Source organism: Molothrus aeneus, chromosome 1 (assembly GCF_037042795.1).
Source record: "Molothrus aeneus isolate 106 chromosome 1, BPBGC_Maene_1.0, whole genome shotgun sequence".
NCBI lineage: Eukaryota > Metazoa > Chordata > Aves > Passeriformes > Icteridae > Molothrus > Molothrus aeneus.
In genome coordinates, this window is record NC_089646.1 from 101795127 (window position 1) to 101817100 (window position 21974).

At 39.9% G+C, this 21974-nt stretch overlaps 1 protein-coding gene across 3 annotated transcripts in view; it reads right to left on the bottom strand.

Moving 5' to 3' along the window:
- Positions 1-21974, bottom strand: part of MTCL1 (microtubule crosslinking factor 1) — a 103153-nt gene that overhangs the window by 16251 nt on the left and 64928 nt on the right. For all 3 annotated transcript variants that reach the window (XM_066561727.1, XM_066561718.1, XM_066561736.1), the window contains 5 exons: positions 16258-16350; positions 13187-13417; positions 11403-11591; positions 5168-5335; positions 1487-1735 (listed from right to left, as the gene is read on the bottom strand). In XM_066561727.1, coding sequence (XP_066417824.1) covers positions 1487-1735; positions 5168-5335; positions 11403-11591; positions 13187-13417; positions 16258-16350 — 930 coding nt within the window. The remainder of the gene's footprint in view (positions 1-1486; positions 1736-5167; positions 5336-11402; positions 11592-13186; positions 13418-16257; positions 16351-21974) is intronic.

Here is a 21974-nt window from a genome sequence, read left to right on the forward strand (position 1 = left end):
TCAAGCCATGGAGAACTATCTAAGCACCTTTTGCCACTGAACCCTGCAAGCCAGGAACTTTGTATGATGACCTTTGCTATAAGGCTCACAGGCTCTGATGATTTTAACTTAGGAGATTAACTTAGGTTTTAACTTAGCACTAATGTATTGCATTATAAAGACTAGCTCAAAAAGCTGCATGAAGTACACACAAAACCCCTCAGATATATAGGAGATGAAAAAATTGAGAATATAGATTGCTGATATTTCAAAATTTAGAAGTTCAAAAATCATCTTTCTTGGTCTATAAAACCTTCATGTTTGGCACTGCCCACGCAGACCCACACTTAGCATTGTTTTTAGAAATACCCACATGAGCATGGGATTTTCCTAAGAGCTTCTCTGTGGGTTTAACAGCCAAAGCTCAAACTGAGGTTTAGTCTTGTACTCATAATGTTTCCAGCCTAGTCTCTTTTTTTTTTAACTTCTTGTTGCAGCCCTGATGTGAGAACATGAGACACAGACAATGAATCCTTTGCAAAAATTGGTCATGAAGTTATACTGGGCTTTCACTGATTTAAACCTGTGAGACCACTCTGTGCTTTTCTCAAGTATAATGCTCTCTAAAGGGCATGCACAGGGCTGGTGTGGTTCCATTTTTGCTGTCCTAAGGACAGAAAGCATTCATTTAGTTGAGAACCCACAATTTCACTTGTTTCTCTTGATTTTCCTGGAATGCATGACTCAGATCTGAACAATGTTCAGTCAAAAACAGTATTTTAACTCCCCCACATAAAACTTCATTTTTTGTGCGGCTTCCAGGCTGATAATAAATTCATTAGGTATTATTTGTCTCTAATACTAAGCAGATGAAAATGCAGATAGGCATGAAAACAAAGGGGTAGGTATGCATTCCCAGATTTGCAAGTAATAACAGAGGTTTGCACAAAATTCATGTGGCCAATATTCTTCTGAATATTTAGTACTCGTAACTGTGTTTGTTATCATTCAGGGCTCTTCATGTTAACCCCTGTGTTCCTTTGCCAGAGGAAAAGCATTCAGTTGAGACTGAATAGTTGCAGCAGCTGCATCTTTGGTGGCTAATCCATAGATGAACAGTCTCTTTCAGCAAGAAGCTGTGTACCAAACTCTGAGTAACTCTGTCGGTTGAGTGTTCTAGCACAGAGATGCACTAAAGCTTTCAAACAGAATGTGACCAGGCTTGTCCAGGGAAATTGAAATGGGGAAATGACCTCTAACCTAGAGCTGATTTCTCATAAGTGGTCTTTTATAGGGATTATGAGCATTTCCCTTTTACTCCCTTGTGTATATAAATTGTTTCATAACATGAGAAACATTGATGTAGCCAAGGAAGCAAAATCATTCCTGTGCTGCTTCTTAATGCTGTCCCTTGAGCTTGGCCTGAGTGTAGTAATGGTACAATGGCCTCATTCTTTCAGGCAGGCACTGCTGACCCAAGATGACTCCTTACCTGACGGCTCCTTACCTGCTCTATCCGCCTGAGCAGCTCCTTCTTCTGGCGGTCCCATTCTCGCCGGTCTCTATCGAGCCTGTCCAAGAGCTCCACCTTTTCCCGGTTCCAGTTCTTCTCACTGTGCTGGATTTGCCAGCGGAGGTCCATCACCACACTGTGACTGTCAGCCAGAAGCTTCTTGTGCTCCTCTCTTTCCCTTTTAAAAGCTCCCTTTGCATCTGAACCTGTTTCTCCAGAGGTATTCTCACTCTTCCCTTCCAGCTGGCAATAAAGTCAAATGTTACTAGGATGTTCAACTTTCTGCAATAAAAACCTGTGCCTGACAATAGATTGGAGTTAAAGACCTAACTTTACAAAGGTAATGACAGAATAATAGCAATTATTACATCTTAGGACCTCAATAAATGATCAAATATGTTCAGAATGGAAAAAGTTTTAAAATCAAGACAGTAAAAACTACAGGGAATAACTTCTCAAGCTCTTCATGCTCTTAAGGCACCAGTTATGATCTTTCTGATGGGAATATAGGACCAGTAGTGAAGAAAACATGGAGATAAACTCCAGCCTCATCATTATCTCCGAGGCAATTTCCAGGACAATGTCCTCAGCTACTGCTCTGCTGTTGTGCTCTCGCTCGGTGCACCTGAAACCTAAGGAGAGTGTTTTCATCTCCTGAAGAGGCCTATCCCACAACAACGCTCAGCAGTGGTGCTCTTGTATGACTCTCCTGCCTTCCAGAAAGAGAAGCTGTTAGCAGCAGCAGCAGGTGCACCAGGATCATCCCCCCTATCTCTGAGGTTCTGGACCCTGAACTGATTTTAAGGGCAATTGTCTGATGCCACCTTCCCTCCCTTCTATAATTTCATGATCAGGGATTAGCTTAAACAGATCAGAAGAGCTGGCCCAAGGTAATAGATTCACAGGAAAATATAAGCTTCATGGGGTGTCAGGAAGTCTCTAGGTGAACCCTCTCCTTCCAGCATGGTACACTCTGAGGTCAGAATGGGTTATACAGGACTTTGTTCAGATGGATCCTGAAAAACCTCCAAGTGCAGAGATTGTACAACCTCTTTGGTCAAGCTGGGCCAGTGCTGGACTGTTGTCAGAGGGAAAAAGTGCTCAATTGTTTTGTGTAAGTTCAAGTGAGTGAAGAATTTATCCTTGGAATCTGATCTTCTGTTGACAGCTCAGTAGATGTGTGTGTGACTCAGAATGGGATACATCTCCATCCCCTAGCTCTGCAGGTGAAATGGAGTGAAAAGCAGCAAAAACTAATTTCCACCTCTGGAGTTACCATTGTCCTCAAAAATGAGAGGCAGCAGGTCTGCTGGGAAGCATATTCCTCTAGCAGGAGAGAAGGACAACACCTTCACCCTGCCCTGTGTGGAAAATAAACCCAAAGTTTCTGAGAAAAAAAATTTCAGACTGGATTCAGGAGTGATGCTTACTAGTTTCTGGAACAGCCTCCCCAAACAATTGACTGAGAGATTATTGCTTGAGTTACTTAAATTGTACTGAGCTGCAGGGAACATCCTGTTACACCCACTTGCAGTGACAGGGAAATCTTAACAAGGCATCTTCTACCACTGATTCTCAGAGTCCAGTTGTTTTCTTTCAAATGACCAAACAGGCAAACAAAAAAAAAATCAATTTTGAAAGACCAGCATCCTATTTTAACAAAGTTGACATGACATCATCTTTCTCACACCTGTGTACCACATGCTATAAAATATGATATAATATGATATATGATATTGATATGGTATGATTTGATATGAGATGTGATATGATATGATATGATACATTATATTCCCTCCAGACATCCTGGAGCTGAACCATTGGTCAGAGTCCTAGTGAAGGACTCCCATATCCTTAATGGGTCCCATGTCCTCAATGCAAATTCTCAAAGCATACTCAGGGTTTGGCCCCTAACACTAACTCCCTAGCAAGTAACACCCATTGCCCAATAATTACCAAATGTTGTATATTATTTCCAGCGTAGCAGTGGAGGTAGCAAAGGGCCTGGTAAAAGCCCCAGAAGGAAGGGTGGAAACCCCTGAGCAGGAGTGGCAGCACCATCCCGGTGCCAAACACTAGCCAAAGTGGCAGCCTGGAGATTTATTGCCCATGCAAAGGCAAAGTAGGAAAGCTTGGCAGTTCTGTGGCCAGAATTTCTCCAAGTTTCCTTCTTTGTTGCCATCTTGAGCTTAAGGTAAATCTGTCACCAAGATATTTCAGAAGGAGCCAAAACAGGAACTGATTTTGTTTCCTTTTTCAAGTGATATATTGGTCAGAAATGCTGGTAACTGAGAAGCAGTAGACTTAAGAATTGCAGTCTTCTGGGAGAAGACTCTGCTAAAAATGAAAGCTGCCTCCTTCATTCTGAGAAAGCAGCCCACAGTACCTGGGCAAGAAAAGCAGTGCTCACATCTCAGCTCTGTGTGTCACAGTGAGCCTCTAAAATTTAGTAAATCTTTCTAAATGTACCATCCTTCAACAGTGAATATTTTTATTATATGTTACTTCTGCAAAGAAGCTGTACGATTTTTCTCAAGATCTGAATGTACTAATTCTCCCACCCCTTCCCTCCTCAATGTGTAAAATAAGAGCTTTTATGTCATCAGCTTTGGAAATCAATTCTTGTGGGTTTTTTGAAGATTTGTTTTCTGTGAACTGCCATACATGACACTGAAACACCTGGAGCCAGCTTTTATACAAATACTTCTAACAGTATCCCATGGCAGGTAATGAGATCCTTCTCTTCCATCACTAACCAGTAGCTTTGAACGGCTGGTTTAATATCAATATATTGATCTATCACTTCAGTGTTGTTGAATCACTCTTTTCTCTGCTATAAATCAAATAATGCAGTTGTTACACACCAAGGCACAGTGATGAGCTAATTGTGAGCATGCCAACCACAAGACATTTTTCTCTCCAATAAATACAGACACCCACATGTCTCATTACCACAGCTGATATATCACCACCCAACTCTGCTGAGAAAATATAGCAAGAGGTTCAGTTCCTTTGCTCTCACCCACATCACGCAGTGCCCACTGCATGGGCCCTTGTACTGGGACACCTGGAAATCCAAGAGGCAACTCAAATGGCAAAGCTTTGATCAGGCTTCAGGTGAGGGCTTTCAGACACCAGGATAAAATGCATGACTAAAGTCCCTTTTCAGTTTGTTGTAAATTGTTGCCATGATATTTTCTGAAAAATCTCTTTGCCAGGATTTTTTCTTGAGAAGCTGAGAAGCCTCAGAGGAAAAGAAAAACAACAATTATCTGCTGCTGTGGAATGCAACAGGTGCATCTTTGATTGGTCCGTGTTGGTTGTTTTTAATTAATGGCCAATCACAGTCCAGCTGTCTCAGACTCTCTGGTTGGTCACAAGATTTTATTACCATTCTATTCCTTTCCTTGCTAGCCTTCTGATGAAATCTTTTCTTCTATTCTTTTAGTTTAGTTTTAATATATCATTTGCTTTTAATATAATATATATCATAAAATAATAAATCAGCCTTCTGAAACATGGAGTCAAGATTCTCATCTCTTCCCTCGTCCTGGTACCCCTGCGAACACCACCACATTTGGTGAGCCCCGAGTGAGGAACATTGACACAGTAAATTTCCTGTTTCATTAAGCACCTGAGCTGTCCTTTCCAGGTGCTGGACTCAGGGCATGTTACCTGTTGGAGGCGACACTTGAGTTCAGTGGTTTCCACCTCCCAGGCTGCCTTGTGCAGGGCGTACTGCTGCTGGAGCCCCTGGCGCTCCCGCTCCTCGTCCCGCAGCTCCGAGCGGAAGTCATCCAGCAAACCCTTCAGAGCGTTCAGGAGCTTCCGGTTTTCACTCGCCTGGCACAACAAAGCAGACAAAATGCTGTCATTGGATGCTGGCTTTAATCCCCACTTCCATTTTTTTTAGGATGAAAAATGACTGTGTGTCTACTGCATGGAAGAGAAAGTGCCTGGGCTAACTTTTGCATGAGAAAACTAAGAATAGCAATGTCTTCTCTGTCAACAGGCTGCTCAGGAAGTGGTTGAGTCACCACCCCTGGAGGTATTTAAAAGATGTGTGGATGTGACATTTTGGGATGTGGTTTAGTGGTGAAATTGGCAGCGTCAAGTTTATGGCTGGACTTGATGATCTTAAAGGTTTTTTCCAAATTAAATGATTCTGTGATTCTCTTCTCATTAGGCCTAGTGCTGATGCTTCCTGAAAGCCAAAGGTACTTAAGTTACTCTGAAAAAGGCACTAAGCATCTTTCTGGACTGAGGACATCATTAATAACTTTTTTTTAATACTGTAAACCAAAGCTAGAGTATCATTCCTGAGGTTGGATAGTTACATGTCTGTCTCACACATACAGTTGTTGCTCTGTATCAAATGCCAAATATTTGTAAACTACATAAAAAGAAAGGGGATAACTTTTCAATGCTTTTGTATTATCGGATAAAATTGTTTTGGGAGATACAGGGAGGCTTTGAGCTGAGCATCTCTGCTAAGATATCTCAGTAGTCTGTACTTCGTATTCCTGCTCCACACCAGGCAGTTGCACCCAGGTTAGCTTTGCAGCAGCACCTTCTGGGTGCCAAAGGCTGGAAGGCCAGGGAGGCCCCTTCCCTCTTGCAGAGGGGATCAAAGAGCAAACCCCCATTCATGTCTTGTTGAGAGTGTCATGGCCATGCTGAAAATGTTGTCAGAGCTCCTGTGGTAGCCAGAAGCCAAAAGTGGAGCTAAGTTGAAAGTCTAGCCCAGAGCTGACATCACATATTCTTACTCAAATCTTATTTCTTTTTCCTTAGTTTTGGCATTTACCTTCTGCACATTCTCTGGGCACTTGCAAAATCTGCCATTTTAAAGTTAAATATCAAAACAAAATTTCTAAATATTCATTCTGGATTAGTAAAAGAAAAGGTTTCCCACAATTTTTTTTCTTGCAGTCATTGAATCAGAAATATATGATTATTTGTCCAAAATTTAAATCAAATATTCCCAATGAGTGTCTCAAATGCCAGGGAGTAACCACAGATTATATCTGACAAGTTATCCTGACTAGAAAATACTTTTATGAAAATTATACTTGACTAGCAGACACAGCAAGGGGCAGAAAAATTGGAAAGCTTACTCAAAAAATTCAGCATTTAATGACCTGGTTCTCAGGAATATGTTAACTCCATTGGGAAGGCCTAACTCAAATTAGTTGTCTCCATCCTTGCAAGATAGTCTAATCAAATTTTTTTAAAATTTGTATTCCGAAGTGAAGGCTTCCTGCATTCCCTCTTATCTGGTATTTCATGAAGTAACTACATGGAGGCTTCTTTGAAGACAGGTCAAGTAAACAGAAGTATGCAAAAATCTAAATAATTGTCATGTGCTTTTTTCAATGGCAATACTTACAAAATTTTATGCAGACAACTAAGCTGACTTCATATGCTCATCAGATTTTTGGCATCACTGAACCCACCTCATCCATTTTTGTATTCACTAATTATACATGCCAAGGTGCCTTTTTTCTTTAAAAAACAAACAAACGTGGTCTACTTTTTCCAAGTCATTTGATGCATCAGCAAAAATATGCTAGATGTAGGGAAATGACTGGAGGTGCTCATTGACTGACCTATCTGGTTGGCCTAATGAAAAGTGATGGTGTACAAGATGGGGTTTTGCAAGAAACGCACCCACAGAAGCAGAATTAATGCCATTAACATTTAATGCCAATTAGCAGTTTCCTGCTATCCAGCAGCAGTCTCCATCATGCATATAAGATCACCTACTATTCAATATGCAATGAGATTTCATGTTTCCACTATGCATTTTTATTCTACCACCTAATTAAGGCTAAATTCTCCAAACATTTCAAGCCCCTTGTGTAATAATCAGAATAAGAAGTCCTTTGAAGTTTTGCCCTTAATGTCACAACAGGAACTGCTGGGTATTGGAGGCATCAAAATTGGGTTTCATCCTCTTTGGAAACCCTGACTCCAAAAGTCTGGGAAGTGCTTTCATTCAAGTGCCACGTTCTGTGTTTTCTGGTCTGCTGTACAAACCTTTCTCTGGCAAAGCAGTCAAAAAGCTCCACAAGAGAAGTGAGGCAGAAGAAAAGCAAAACCAAATGACATCAGAGCAAGTTACAACTCTTATTCCTGTGCATACAATTGATAATTTTAAAGTCCTATAAAATTTGGTTTGCAAAGAAAGAAGATATGGACTAGTACATAAAGGAGACAAAAGAGCCTCATTGCAGGTTTGTAGCCTACTGTGTTGAGGGCATTTCTTATTTCTAGGGACATTACATCAATGTCACTGTGATGAGATAAGTACCTCAGGTGCCCCATGGCTTGCTGGGATTGTAATTACCTTGCCAATATAAATCCAATTTTGGTTATATACTTTGTACTCCTGCAGAGAAGTCTCTTCTGCATGACTGTATTTATAGTCTGAAGCTGGAGAAGTCTGTGAACTTTTTTTTTCTCTTTTGCCAAACTGGAGTGGTTTTGGAGAACAGAGAAAGTACTTTTGAAAGAATGTGCTCTGAAATACATTTACATTTAGCCATGCTTTAGATTTTGTTGGCAAAACAGCTTATACATAAGACTAAGTCCTGTAAATATCAACAAGTATTGTTATAGCCTTCCCCTTCCTTTCATGTTGCACAGAAAAAATTTGGCATGGCTGTCATTCTCTGGAGAGTCCTCCATGCGAGGAGATGGCTCTTTAGCACCTTAGCTGTTTCTAAAATTTAAAGCTTAGAGGAATCTCACTGATTCACAACTGATCTAAGACAAGGTCATTACAAAGGCTAAAACAAGATAATTAAAAAGGCTTTACAAAAGTTTAAAGGCTTGTATTCATAGATCTGGATTTATAGAAAAAACAGCTGACAACAAACAAAACCTTTATGTAGCAAACTCCAGTTAAATTCCAGAACACTGGAGCATTTACAAAGTTGAGTCAACCACAGAAACAGGAGCATCCAGCTCTAGAAAAGTTTTGGACAAGAGCAGTTTGCAGTTTGGTTCTGCTTTCAATCACAATTCATTTTTCTCTGAGAATTTCCCTTGAGTATTTCACTGAAGACTTCAGCCACAGGCTGGTATTACAAGCAGTTTAGTAGAGCAGTCAATTAAAAACACAAGGTTAGGAGCCTAAACAGCAAACCAGAACCCTGTATTTCTTCTGTCTAATCACAGATCTAGGCAAAAGACAAGCTGGTTCTTGGTGCAACCCATTTCGGTATATTCAGGGCTCAATGACTGTTCCTTTGGGCTTTTCTCTTAGCTAAGCTTTGAAAACAAACATTATATGAAAGAAAAGAGATTAATTGGGGATTTTCTTGATATGCCTCCCAGCAACAACACTACTGTTGTTTTTTAATGCTTTTTCCACTGGACCACAGATAAACTCTCTGCTCCTTATTCCCTTATCTTACACCATCTAACAGGCATCTCACCCTTCATACTCAACTGAAACAAAGCTCTTCCTTTATCCACAGGCTTTTCTCCTCTGCTGTGCCACCAGTCCAATTTGCTTGATTATCTCCTAAATACAAACAAACTTCCAGCCTGGCTCTTAACCTTGCCTGACACTTCCTGCCGTGTCCCCCAGCTACCAGCCAAGGGACAATGTCATACAGGAAAAGATGAACTGACCCCTCTCAGATCTACTCTGCCTCTTATCAGCGTTACTTTTTTCTCCCCCTTCTGCTCTGCCTTGCCTATATCCCTCCACACACTGTCCAAATAAAAATCCCAGACAAGCCAGACTGGTGTATTTTTCAGCCAGCTGAGTATCTCAAATCATAGCAATATAAAATTAAAGGTTAGATGTTGAAATTATGGCCTTTGGGTTTATATTTTTTCTCAAAACAATTCCACTTTCCAGGCAGGGTAAGAAAGTCAGCAGCAAGAGTGCAGTCTGAAAACACAAGCCATTAAATATTAACATTAAATGTTAAAAATAAATATGGGTAACCTCAGGTTTCCGTAAGCCCTTTCTTTTTTCTGACCCAGTTATCTCAGCTGCTCCTAGACTAACTAAAAGTTTCATTCCTGATGTGAAGTATGTGCTGATGCATTTCATCTTGGGGCTTGTCAGGCAGATCCAGCAACTTTGGGTTCTTCTGGGCAGGTGCAAACCTTGGAGACTTCCAGCTGCACCAATCATTCAAAATTCCCTGTATAATAAGTGTTTTGTCCAGTTATGGGCTTAAGGAACCTGCAGAAAACCCCTCAAAACTTAGTGTGTTTTTCAGCACAGCAGTGCTTGTGAGAAGATGCCGTAGTGTGTGCAAGCAGAGCAAATAATAGTGCTTAAAATGAGAAATATTTAGCAAATTTTTTCTGGTTGGGGAGCAAGGAATCTGTTTTATCCTGACAAGTTCATTTGGATATCATGCACTATTTATCAACATGGGAAGTACCAAGATGTGGTCAGTTCCTCTGGATCAATTCTTCAAGCAAGATTAGCTGGAACGGCTGTGATGTCTATAAAAATGAATTATAATCAATTTACTGGCCATTTCTGCCACCTTAACTGAGATTAATGTCTAAGCAATGATTATTTCAAAGAGTATATAATTCATTTGAATGTTCTTGGTTATTTTAAGAGCTCTATATGGAAAGTTAGTACATGATGGAGTTTGTAAAGAAACAGCATTTTGGTATATATTTATTTTACTAATTCCAGAATAAATCAGTCTACAGATGGAATGCAGTCAGATGATATGTTCAAGAGCATCTCTTGCATGGCCTTCTACAGCCTTTTACCACAAAAGAGCTTGCTGAGAGGAAGACAGTGAAGGGTCTGGGTGACCAGCAAGGTAGAACCTTTCCAAATGCCAAACTAATCAAATGAATACTAACTTGGTAGCACACTTCACAGAAAATAATAGTTAGAGAATATCCTTTTTATAGGACAGAGACTTCCTGTTGCCTGCTGCAACACATAGGCAGTTAAAAAACAGGTTGTCCTGTTTTTTTGATCCTGATCATAATCATGAGGGTCTGGGGAATTCAAGGTGAAGAGCTCAGATGCAAAGAGACACAATCCCCAGGCCTGCAGTGACTCCAGCTATGTATTGTGATCATAGGGAGCATATGTTTGCCTGAGAGCTGTCACTGTGGAGCACGCTCCCAAGTCAAAGGCTTGGAAAAAGAAGGGACATGAGAAGACTGAAGATTTTTTTCCCCCTGAATTTGTTTTCCACACAGAATTCTTGCTCCATTCTATTTATGATTGCAAATAAATCCATGTAACAGGATGGTCTCATACAAATGGTTTTCATTTTAAAAATATAATAAATCTGTCTTCTTTTTCTATTTGTATTGTTACAAATCAATTAGGATAGTTAGTATATTAAATGTACAAAGGAAAAAGCTAGGATATATGGCAGTGCTCTGACACACAGTCAGGGTACAGGAGATGTCAGGGAAAAGTTAATATGATTTGATTTCAAGCTTTTAAAAACAAGCCCAGTGACAGGAAGGAACTCTTACATTGTTTTCCCATCATCTCCAAGGGAAACATTAAATACATATGCTAGTTTCTTAAATTATTTAAAGGAAACAAAATCACATGTTCTTGCTAAAAGCTTGACAGTAGAGTACAATAGATGTGCTCAGACAAGAGGAGCCTGTAAATTCTGCAAACCATCACATACTGATAAATGTTTCTGGGCAAGCAGCCACAAGAGGAAATAGGATTTTTCACTGATAGCATCTGTCAACAGAAGAACAGTAATCACGTGGCTCGTGATTAAATTTAAATATAAATATAATGGATGAAATCTACTGTAATTGCTGTGTAGCTAGAAGTATTTACACAAGTATGATTCTAGGTGATTTAACACAGCAGCACAGAACTCTCTTGGAAAATCCACAGTTTCCATTCCCAGGGCAAGATATCTAAATGGTGTAGTACCTGCTTCTGCTGCTGCAGTAACTCTGCAGTCTGCAGCTGTGGTCCATGATCAGTGCTTTCTGTGGTGGGATGCTGGGAGAAATCTGCCAGTGCAAACACAACATCCTCTTCCTCCTCCTCTCGCTCTGCATCATTTGCCTTCTGCTCAGGCTGAATGCTGAAGTCTGGGAGGGCCTCAGGGTGCTCGATCTAGAATGCAAGAACACAGGAATGCAAGAACACAGGAATGCAGGAACATAGGAACACGCTTCTGCCATTTACCTCTGGGGCCAGAAACCTCCTGAAGGACTAAGGGAAGGGACTGCATCTCTGTGGTGGCATATATTGACCCCAACTCAGGCCACAGAACTGATCTTTGGGTGACACATCACCTACTGAGTTTGTGAACACACCACTACGCAGGCCTGTAACACAGGGGATTTATGCAGCTGGGATGGGTCTAATGTCACATGATGGATATAATCCATCACACATTAATCAAGAACTATAGAAGACACTGGTGTATGGTGTGATGAAGTAATGGAGATTAGGAAGTATCCAAATCTCTAATTTTAATTTCTGCAAAGTGTAAGCAAAACAGGGCTCCAATAAAACTGGGCTGGTAATAAATTAACCAGATAAAAATGGTTAAAAAATCCAAACAGTCAATAAATGTAAGCTTTTAGGTATTAGAAGATGAGCTAATTTACACAGAAGCAAATTAACATAGCTGAAGTAAAGTAGAAGCAAATTATTTCTAAATAACAATTCATCTATTGTTTCTGACTCATATTACGACAGCAGATGAATCTAAAGATGTTCATCAACCCCTTATCAAAGAATACAAAACAGTGGAGTATTCAGCTTAAGCACACTCCGACCAGACCTGAAAGGTTACTTGTACTGCCATGCAGCAAACCTTGAAAAACACTACATATAAAAGGACCAGAAATATTGAGAAGAATTACTTTGTTGCTTACCAAATGGCTTCAGAATTGCATGAACCTACAAAACAAATCTATTGTTCTCAAGAATTTGGTGAAAAATGTCAGAATGGGAAAACATTTTTTTTTTTTCTTTAGCTAAGAAGCAAATGGTAATCCTGGGTGTGCAACTCAACACTTCCTTCACAGTGCATGTTGGCTGGCAACCACACCCCTGCTGAGATGTGTCAGCTTGGGGATTCCAGGTTGTTATGTACTTCTGAAATTCCTGATCTTGATTTAGCCTCTACTTAGAAAAGCACCATGATGACGACTGATGTACTGCTGCTGACGGCGACAGACGTGTGATTGAGAAGGGGAACAAATAAGCATGATTCACTGTAAGTTCCCACATGAAGCTGTATAGTTCTCCTGCCAACACAGAAACAGAGCTTCCCTCCATCTGTATTGCTGAAGGCTTTGTAAAGAACACACTGTGCACAGGATGAGAAAAACAACAGCACTCAATCCATCTAAACAGATTTGACTCCCTCACCTCGCTAATGTGGGTTTTTTCTTTCAAAAAATTACTCAGGAGTCATATCTTTGAGACCTAATTAATTTTTCATTTACTCTGTGAGAGTATTTTAGGACCAGCTGTTTGTACTAGTTAAGGGTTTTGCTTTAAAGATGGGTGATCTGTAACATATCATGCAGAATATAGCTCAGCACAAGCCAACACCAGCTTTCATGTTTAATTTGAATCCCCTTTCAACATATGTGCAATTTGAAAGCTGCTGGTGCCACAGCATATTTCAAGTCTACACTTGAAGAAGGGACATCCCAGTACTCTTTTGGGTTATTAAGGTGTTATTAAGTTACCTCCAATGTGTCCTCCCCTTCCTCCTCCATTCGCTTGCCTTGCCGCCAGTGTTTCAGCAGCCACTTCAGTTTGACATACAGGAGAAAGGTGTCCTGCTTGAAATGCCTGAGTTCCTGCTGCAGCAGATTTTTTTCCTGATTCCAGGTCTTCTCCTCCAGTTTGTTCTGCAAAGTCAAGCTCTGCACTTCCAAGTCTTTTCTCCGCAGGGTCTGCAGATGCTCCTCCTCCAGCTTTAATGGAATAACAGGCAACATGTCAACAGAGTGGTGTCCTGGGGCAGTCTCCAGGAGTTGTTCTTCACTGGGTGAGACAAACTGAAATCTCTAATTTTCACCAGTAGTGAGCAGCTATTGAGTTTGGCTCAATAAGTTCTTCAGCAGTTATGACTGCTGAGGAAATTAGAGGATAGCAGATGATAAGCTTTTCTTAGATAACCATATGAAAGTAACCTGCTGTGGAAGTGGATATGTACTTCAAAGATGCACAGGAGTTCTGAAGCTGGGTAAACATTTTACACCTCTCATATTTTCCTCCCACTCTTGATTGTATCCCTGCAGTAGGTTCCCAGCAGAGGCACCAGCCCACGCTGCTGCACATATCACACTTATTAAATGCATTTGCAGACATTCGTACAAGGTGGGACCACAGCTGCCCTTCTCTGTAGACAATCTGGAATATTTGCCTTGCAACTTCCCCCCACAGGCACAGGTTCAATCTGTCCACAGTTGCTACATTTCCCTCTGCCTCTGGAAGTGCAACACTTCTGAAGAAAACACCTCCAGTACCTCAGATACCACTACTGGTCCCTCACTTCTTGCAGTTCATACTTGGAGGCATCTGAATGATACCACAGCAAATAGTCCCTCATTCTGTCATGACTTTATCTGGGACACAAGCAGGAACTGAAGACACAGGAACAGATTGCTACCCAGCATTTGATATGTCTCAGCCTTAGTACTAAAATCACCAAGAAAAGCTCATTTTTTAGAGGACATGTATAACTACACCTGCTTCAATGCAAGGCCACCTGAAACATCATTCTTTAAATGTGACCTTCCCTCAATATATTAAAAATCAAACCATGGCATGACCTGCACCCAACAGAACTTGTACAAGTTAGTTGCACAATATCTCATACTGTGCATAGATGAGAAAGTGTTTCCACTTCAACCAAGCTGTGGCTTCTCCATAGATGAAGAAAATGCAGATGGAAAATGAGTACAGAGTCACTGTTTACAGGCGCCAGTCTCTATTTTCCATTCTGCAGCTCCTTTTCCTGACCAGCTCCATAGATAAAATCTATGAAAGCCACAGTACACTTATGACCACAACAATCCAAACCACTGGAACACACCCTGCAACAAACAATGCTCACAACAAGAATAAAAAATATTTCAGGGATTAGGACTCCCTAGCAATAAATACTGCTGAGAAATACATGTTTGATTTTCATGGCAACATTGAGATGCTTCTGAAATAGGCTACCAGTCCATTTGAGATAGTTTCCTAAGGACTTGCCTGCCTTCTAAATGATGTGCTCCAGCATAATGCAAGTTTTTAGCATCTATGCTACTATGCCTTAAAAAGTTCCTGATTAAATTGAAATTATTTACAGTTGTGACTAGCTTAAATGTATACCTTAAAATGAAGTTTAAAAGCAGTCTGGAACAAAATTAGCCATAATGACCCAAAAAAACTTACACACAACTCCTAATAACACTCATGGAGATTATACACTGCTAGCACACATCAATTTGATGTCATTAAACATTCTTAAAAATGAAAAAGTAAAAGAAGAGCTGATTTTAAATTTAGTTTTTACAGAAAGAAAGATGTAGATTTGATGTTGATGACCATTCTTTCACCAAATAAAGTTATGGTTAAATACAGCAAAAATCTAATTTCCACCAGAAATCCTGGAAAGTGATAAAAAAGGAACGTTATCAACAGAACAGGCATAATTTGGAAAAAAAATGAAGAATCCAGAAGATGCTTTTATTTTTCTATTTCTGCTGGCAATCAATATGAACAGCTAACTTTGATTTTGGTGCATTTTTCATCATTTTGACAAGCTGTTATATTTCAAATCCCTATGGTCATGAATTCTTGCAGAAGACCCTAGTGGAGGTAGATTCATAGAGTGCTATGCTTTTTCAATGGATAGCAATTGCAAAAGAAAAGAACTTTAAGAGACAGGCATAGCTTCCAAAAAGCTTTCACAGCTGAGGCAACTAGGAAGGAAATCAATTGACTGGTTGCCTTCAAAAGCTCCAGTGGAAAGCTCCTGTGGAGATCAACTGGAAATTAAAGCTAGTTATGAAAAAACAGAGAGATACCACTTGGGCATAAAGAGATTAGTTGGCACAAAGAAAAATTCTTTACAGTATGCAACAATTATGCTGAATTTAGTCCATGAAGTAAATTTAAGAAGAAAACTTGAGTTAAGAGCCAAACAGCCTGCAGAAATTAGCAGCAGATATTTTTCGCCCTAGGAGCTAGAGATCAGAAAATGATTGACTAATCTGTTCCAGCCTTCAAAAGAGCAGGGAGAGCTCATGTAAAAAAATATGATTTATTCACCAGCTATCAATAAGAAGATTGGAAGCACTGAGTACTGAGAAATACAAGAATGAATGTCCTGATTTGTTTCTCAGCTATGTGCGCATAGCAACTCCTCTGACTTCAGAAAAGTGCTGGATTTTCTATCAGCCAGGAGGAGTCAGGATAAGGTATGGAGCCAAACTGAGCTCCCAGAGATCCAACTCATGCTTGCCCAGCTCACAGAGAGCTGAAGGGTGACAGAACTCTCCATGCAATATTCCATGTCCCTACCATGATTTCCTGTGCATAGGGGAGGACAAAAATTCTCTCCACCAAGCAGAGAAGCCAGATTCACGGAGGCAAAATGGGCTTGAGTTTAGATTTCCCCCGATTCCAGATTCTTCATTTACTCAGAGGAGGTCACACAGGCACAGCCATCAGGACACAAGTTCCCACAGTCCTGACAAACAAGGCTCACGTCACACATCATGGTCATGCGTCTCTCCCAGCAGGTGGGTTTTGTATTTACCTGGATGATCCTTTCTGAAAACTTTTCTTGCTCTTCTCGGTGAAGTCTTGTCTCCTGCTCAAGCTGAGCCTGAAGCTCCTGTATCGATACATTCTGTACAGGTAAAACATGGGAATCCCTGAGCTGATCAGCAGGACAAAGGGAAAGGTTTAGCAGAAAATGTGTCTCGGGGGTTTAAAAAAAGAAAATGAAAAAGAAAAGAGCCACGGGACAGACATCTGCACAACTCAAGATTATCAATAGTTAAAACCAAAGCACAGTGTGCAAATAAATAACGATGTCCTAAATCTGTGTGGGAATTTCCTGTGTGGCTTCTTCAGGAAACTAAAGCTGGAATGCTGATGTTACATATTGGATATTCTCTTCAGGCCTCTGCTCTGAGTTTGCACTTGAATAGCTGAGACTCCTGTTTGCAGAATTATGTATTTGGTGGTGCATTTCTTCATCATAATCAAAGCTGTAAAATTTTAACACCTCTGCACAAGATGAATCCAATGCATGCATATTGAACCTAATTATTTATTAATTTGCAACAGTTTTGATAGGGCAGTTAATGGGATAGCATTTATTAAACCAAGTATACATAAGATCCCTTTCTTTGGATACAAGACAGTTCTCTGCACAAGTCAAATTCATTCTGTGATTTCTACTCAAAATAATTACAACAAAAATGTCACAGTGATAAGCTGTATGAGCCTGAGATATGACCAAAATAATTAAGGTCCAATAGTGTTTTAATCTTAATATCTTCAATTTTATGTTCTCATTAAGTTTGGCATCCCATCAACTTTAGTCCTGAAAGTTACTTAACTCAAAAATAAAGACCCAAGAAGGCAGAGTCAGATCTCATTATTTATACTACAGTAATTAATCTTGTGGCACTTTTATTTCTGATCAGAACTTTCTGTGCCCTTCACTTTGTGTCTCTCACATTGGTGCCAAAACTGATTTATTTGTACAAAAGTGATGCTCGGCTGGATGCCATCCTCTTCACGTGTGTGACCACCGAAAGCACTACAGCACCAAACTCCCACTTCCCAGAGCAAAAATGTACTTAATGACAGGGTTGCTTCAGGCTTCAAAGGTGCAATCCCAAGTTCTCAGCTGGCCCACGTCCTGCGTGCTCCAGCCTCAGCAGCTGCAAGGATGTAACAAAGGTCGTGGGACTGCTCTCCTGGGCTGTGTTGCCATTTCCCCAGCCCCTGCATCCACCTCCTCGCCACTCCTCCCACCTCCCAGAGCAAAGCCAGCAGCTGCTGCTGTTCAGGCCACACAGCCCTTGCTGGAACATTTTGGTTATTCAAAATGTAGTTCTCCCTGGAACAGACACTCCTCACCCCTCCACTAGGGAAAAATGAGATAAGGCAAATGGAAGTATCCCAAAAACTACCTGCAGGACCACACTCTGCTGAAAACCAAAGTGGACCTAAACAGACTTTCTGGGCCCCATCAGTTCCTTCTTTACTTGAGTCATTTATTGACTTGTGCATGTCTGTTTTGTACCTGAGGAAAAGACACTTCCATCCTTCTGAAAGGTACACATAAAGTGACTAAGAGAACATTACCTGCCTTATCAATTTAATCTGTCTCTATAATGTGTCTGCAGACATTTTGTAGTGCATCAGGTCAAAATCGGGATTTGAAAAGAACTGCTTGTGATGGGATTTGTCAGTTTTGCCCAATCATTTGTAAATTCTTTATTTAATTCTCTCATGCAATATAGCAAAAATTACTTTCATCAGGAATTTCTGCATTATTTTATTCTGATCAGGCTTCCTTAGGAATATGCCAAACAAAAACCAATGTATCTGTTCATTAATGTATAATTAAAAACAAAAAATCTGTTCCTTCCCTTTATGAATTCAAAATTATTAACCCATCCAATTTTTTTACAAATATGTAGCCCATGAAAAGCCAAATTTCAGGAAACTTCAGTGCTAGGATTGTGTGGGAACTGTTGGAATTACTGAAAAGAAGTTAAATATATCATGAAGGCAGAGGCAGTATTACATGCATGCTAAGGCAAAAGTCACATCACAACTGCTTTGCCTCTTTAAGGACAATATATTTTTGTAAGTCCTAAAGTAAATTTAAGTTGGAAAGCAGCTAGGGCATGAATGCAGAGCTGCACACCTTTTCCCTTCCAATGCAACCTGAGAACTCTTCATAGTCTATAATAATTTATAATGGCATTTCTACCAGACGTGTTGGAATAGCTCCACTGCTCAAATCATGGGAGGTAAGGCTCTTTAAGTGCCTAATAGATTGCTGCTAAACAATCTATTAGGATCATAAATGAATTATACTTATAAATGTATCATGTAATATTTGTGTATGCAGTTCAGGTACCTGGTACTGCTCTGATGGATGCCTGGATGCTTACATGTGGAAATCAGTCCCTTATCATACAACCAGCAGGCTGTAGTCTGTGGCACAACTGTGGTTTTGTTTTGTAAGGGAACATTACTACAAAATGGACACGACAGTTGATAACCTGTTATATTCCATTGTTTGCTTCCTTTGTTCTCATGAAGGAGTGTGCTACACGAGGAACGGGAGACACCCTGAACACCATGGCCACTGCACAATGTGCTGACACCACAGAACAGACACACACTCACTACAAGAAGACATACAAACACAATACCATGGGAACTACAAGCTAGTGCTACTCTACCACAGCACCACGGAAACAGCTGCACTTCATCCACAGCTCAACACCGACTAACAGCTTCCCATGTATCCCAGTTACTGCATTACCATACACACTGCCACTCCTGTCCCCTCAGACAGGCACTGCCAAATCCTTCTGCTCAGACCTTTTCTCTCACCTGTTATCACTCCAGAACAAGCTAATCCATGCCGATGTCTTTACCTCAAGAGGATGCATCAAGAAAAGTCATCCTGGGGACTTTACCGCCGTTCCCTCACTGTACCGACCCCTTTCCCCACCTTTTAGAGTGTTGACAGCTTTTTAGGTTACTTTGCAGCTCACACAATTCCACATATCTGCCATGACTTGCTTTTTACAAGATTGCCATCCAAGACAAGGTATGGCTGGATTTCATTTGTCTGCTTTCTCCATTTTACCATGGCTAATTGCAACCTCAATTCGCCTGCAAACGTAATCAATTTATATGCAACAACCGTGAACATGAAATTTCATGGAATCTTTCTCTTAAGCTTTTTTTTTTCCCCTCCAGAAATGTTCAAACAAAATAAGGCCTGAGGAGGCAGGGTAGAATGATGCACTCCAGCATTTGCGTGCAATTCGAAGCAAGTTAGAAGATGAATATTTTATGCTGCTCCTCTAAAGCTACATTATAATGCTTTGATATTTGGACCTTACATTTGAACACATAGTTTAAAAATTGCTACTTTTTCACAGATTGACAGCTGGCCATTGCATTTGTCAGAAAGAAGGTTCCAGTGCCTTTTGTTACACCTTTTACATGCAATTCACATCTAACTGAATTGGCAGAGGCTGCTTCTGAAGATGTACTCTTCTTCTCACCCCTTAAAAACAGACGACATATATTTCATTTGCTAGTGTAGAATAGGCAGCTGCATGGTTGTTTGTCTGTGCTTATATGAAAAGCCTCTGAGTTTGGGAAAACACAGAACACTTCACTCCAAGTCTTCAAAAATCCATCTCATTGTATGGATAGTACATAAAGTCTCACCAAGTTCAGTTAGGACTCAAATATCCAGATTTACATCATAAAGGGTCTTTTAAGCCATTACACTGTCAACCTCTACAGAATCTTACATAGCAAGAAAGAATACAATACATCAAAGTAAATTATTCTTGCATCCCCTAATCTTGGTGGGAAGAAATAATCACAGCATCAGTTTATCTTTCTTCTTCCCACAGCTTTGTATTGGAGGAATAGTGAACATAAGACATGCAACTTTCTATGTGGTCCTTGGTTCTTGTTGTTTTTTTTTACCAGAAGAAAAAAAGTCACAATGTGTAAACCATTCACTGTTTCCTTTCTGGAAAAACAAAACCTTTAACCGGAGAAATGCAAGTGCAAATTTTCAGCACATGGCTGGGAGCTGCTGCAAAAACCATCCAGCTGAAAAACACTCACATGGAGTTATGAAAATTGCACAGAAACAGCACCAGTTAAAAAATAGAACTGTCAAAATATAGATCAAGATTCTCCTCATACGTCCAAAATGGATCCATACAGAAGTTTTGATTCAAAGCAGGTGGTAAATTGACTTACCTCCGTTGCACATCACTGTATCTGGTTGGTCCGCACTTAACCCAGTAATTAACTTAGACTTATACGTTCCTTATTGGCATGGTAAATAAGGAGAATGGATAAACATATTAAAAGTGGCTTATATGCTATTCCTATTTTATTACTGGACCTTGTGGGAAACATGTGATTTAAGACATGCTCTCACCTTCTCCAGCCTATCTGCTTTTATTTTAAATCTCTGGTGACAATTCACTCCTTTTAAATGAATTCCCTTCAGTTGTTCTTTTTCCATAACCTATGAGTGTCAGAGATTTTATGGCATTTTTCTACACAGAACTAAATGTGTAAGTCTTTAAAAGCCATGTATGAAAACAAAATCTGAAATGCAAAGTGCTTTTGCCTTTGATATACAATTGTTCAGGAAAAGGCAGAACTGAGATCCTCTGAAGGAAGAGAAACAGGAGATATAGCTCCAATTTAGAGCATCAGATATCAAATGTACCAAGCCATATCTGGTCATTTGAAAGAGTGAAATTTTTCTTCTTCTGAATGAACAGGAAGTAATTGCTTGAGAAAACTGCCTTTCCTTTATGGAAATTCCATTGGCAGAAATCACCAGCTGAAAAATTATTTACCATTTTTCCCATTGGTTTCTATTTGTTGCCATAAGATGTCTACTCCATGTTACCTGTTTTAGTTTTCCTGTTTGTTTTAGTCAGGGCAATTCTTACTAGTTCACCTGCTTTTTCCTTGGATAGTAAAGAATGATTTCCCCGTCCCACCACAACAGAGCTCTGCTAAAATCATGAATAATGGATTGAAAATCCACCCCAATGGGCTCCAGCCTCTCACAACAGCAGCTGAAAGGCTTGTTTCAGCAAGAAAACAAAGCCCTGCTCTTAAGGCAATTTCAAGATATAATTTCCCTTGGACTGGGACTCTAACCCACCTCTTTAACATGCAAATACATTCTAATAATCCTGTTGCACTAACAACTCAAGTGCAAAGCCCAAACAACAGCACATGTTTACAGTTAGGCCACAGGGTAGTTTCAAGCACATGTCTGTCTGCATTTATTGTATTTAATAAAACAATTAAGCTCCCATGGTGCTCATTTTTAAAACTAGAAGGAATTGCTAAATAGAAGCTCTCTGGCATTGCTTGTAAAAATTTTCATTTAAAATTCAGCTTGTAAAAAATAAATTTAGACAAATGAGCTTGCTTGAATAAAAAGAAAACATTTTCCTCAGTGAAATGAAAGGCCAGTGCATATATTTTCACTTCTTAAGTCAAAGCAGATAAAGACTCATGTATAGCCATACCCACTCTGGGCATTTGAGTCTCCATTTGAAAATTCTGTGGTAATTCAAAGACACCTTTGATATTTGAACAGTATTCTTTCCTGCTCATTCATCTGGAACAAAACAACACAGTTTTTGATAGTGCAGAGTATGAAATTTTAAAAAACTAATTTAAAATTAATTAAAATATTTAAAGTGAATAATA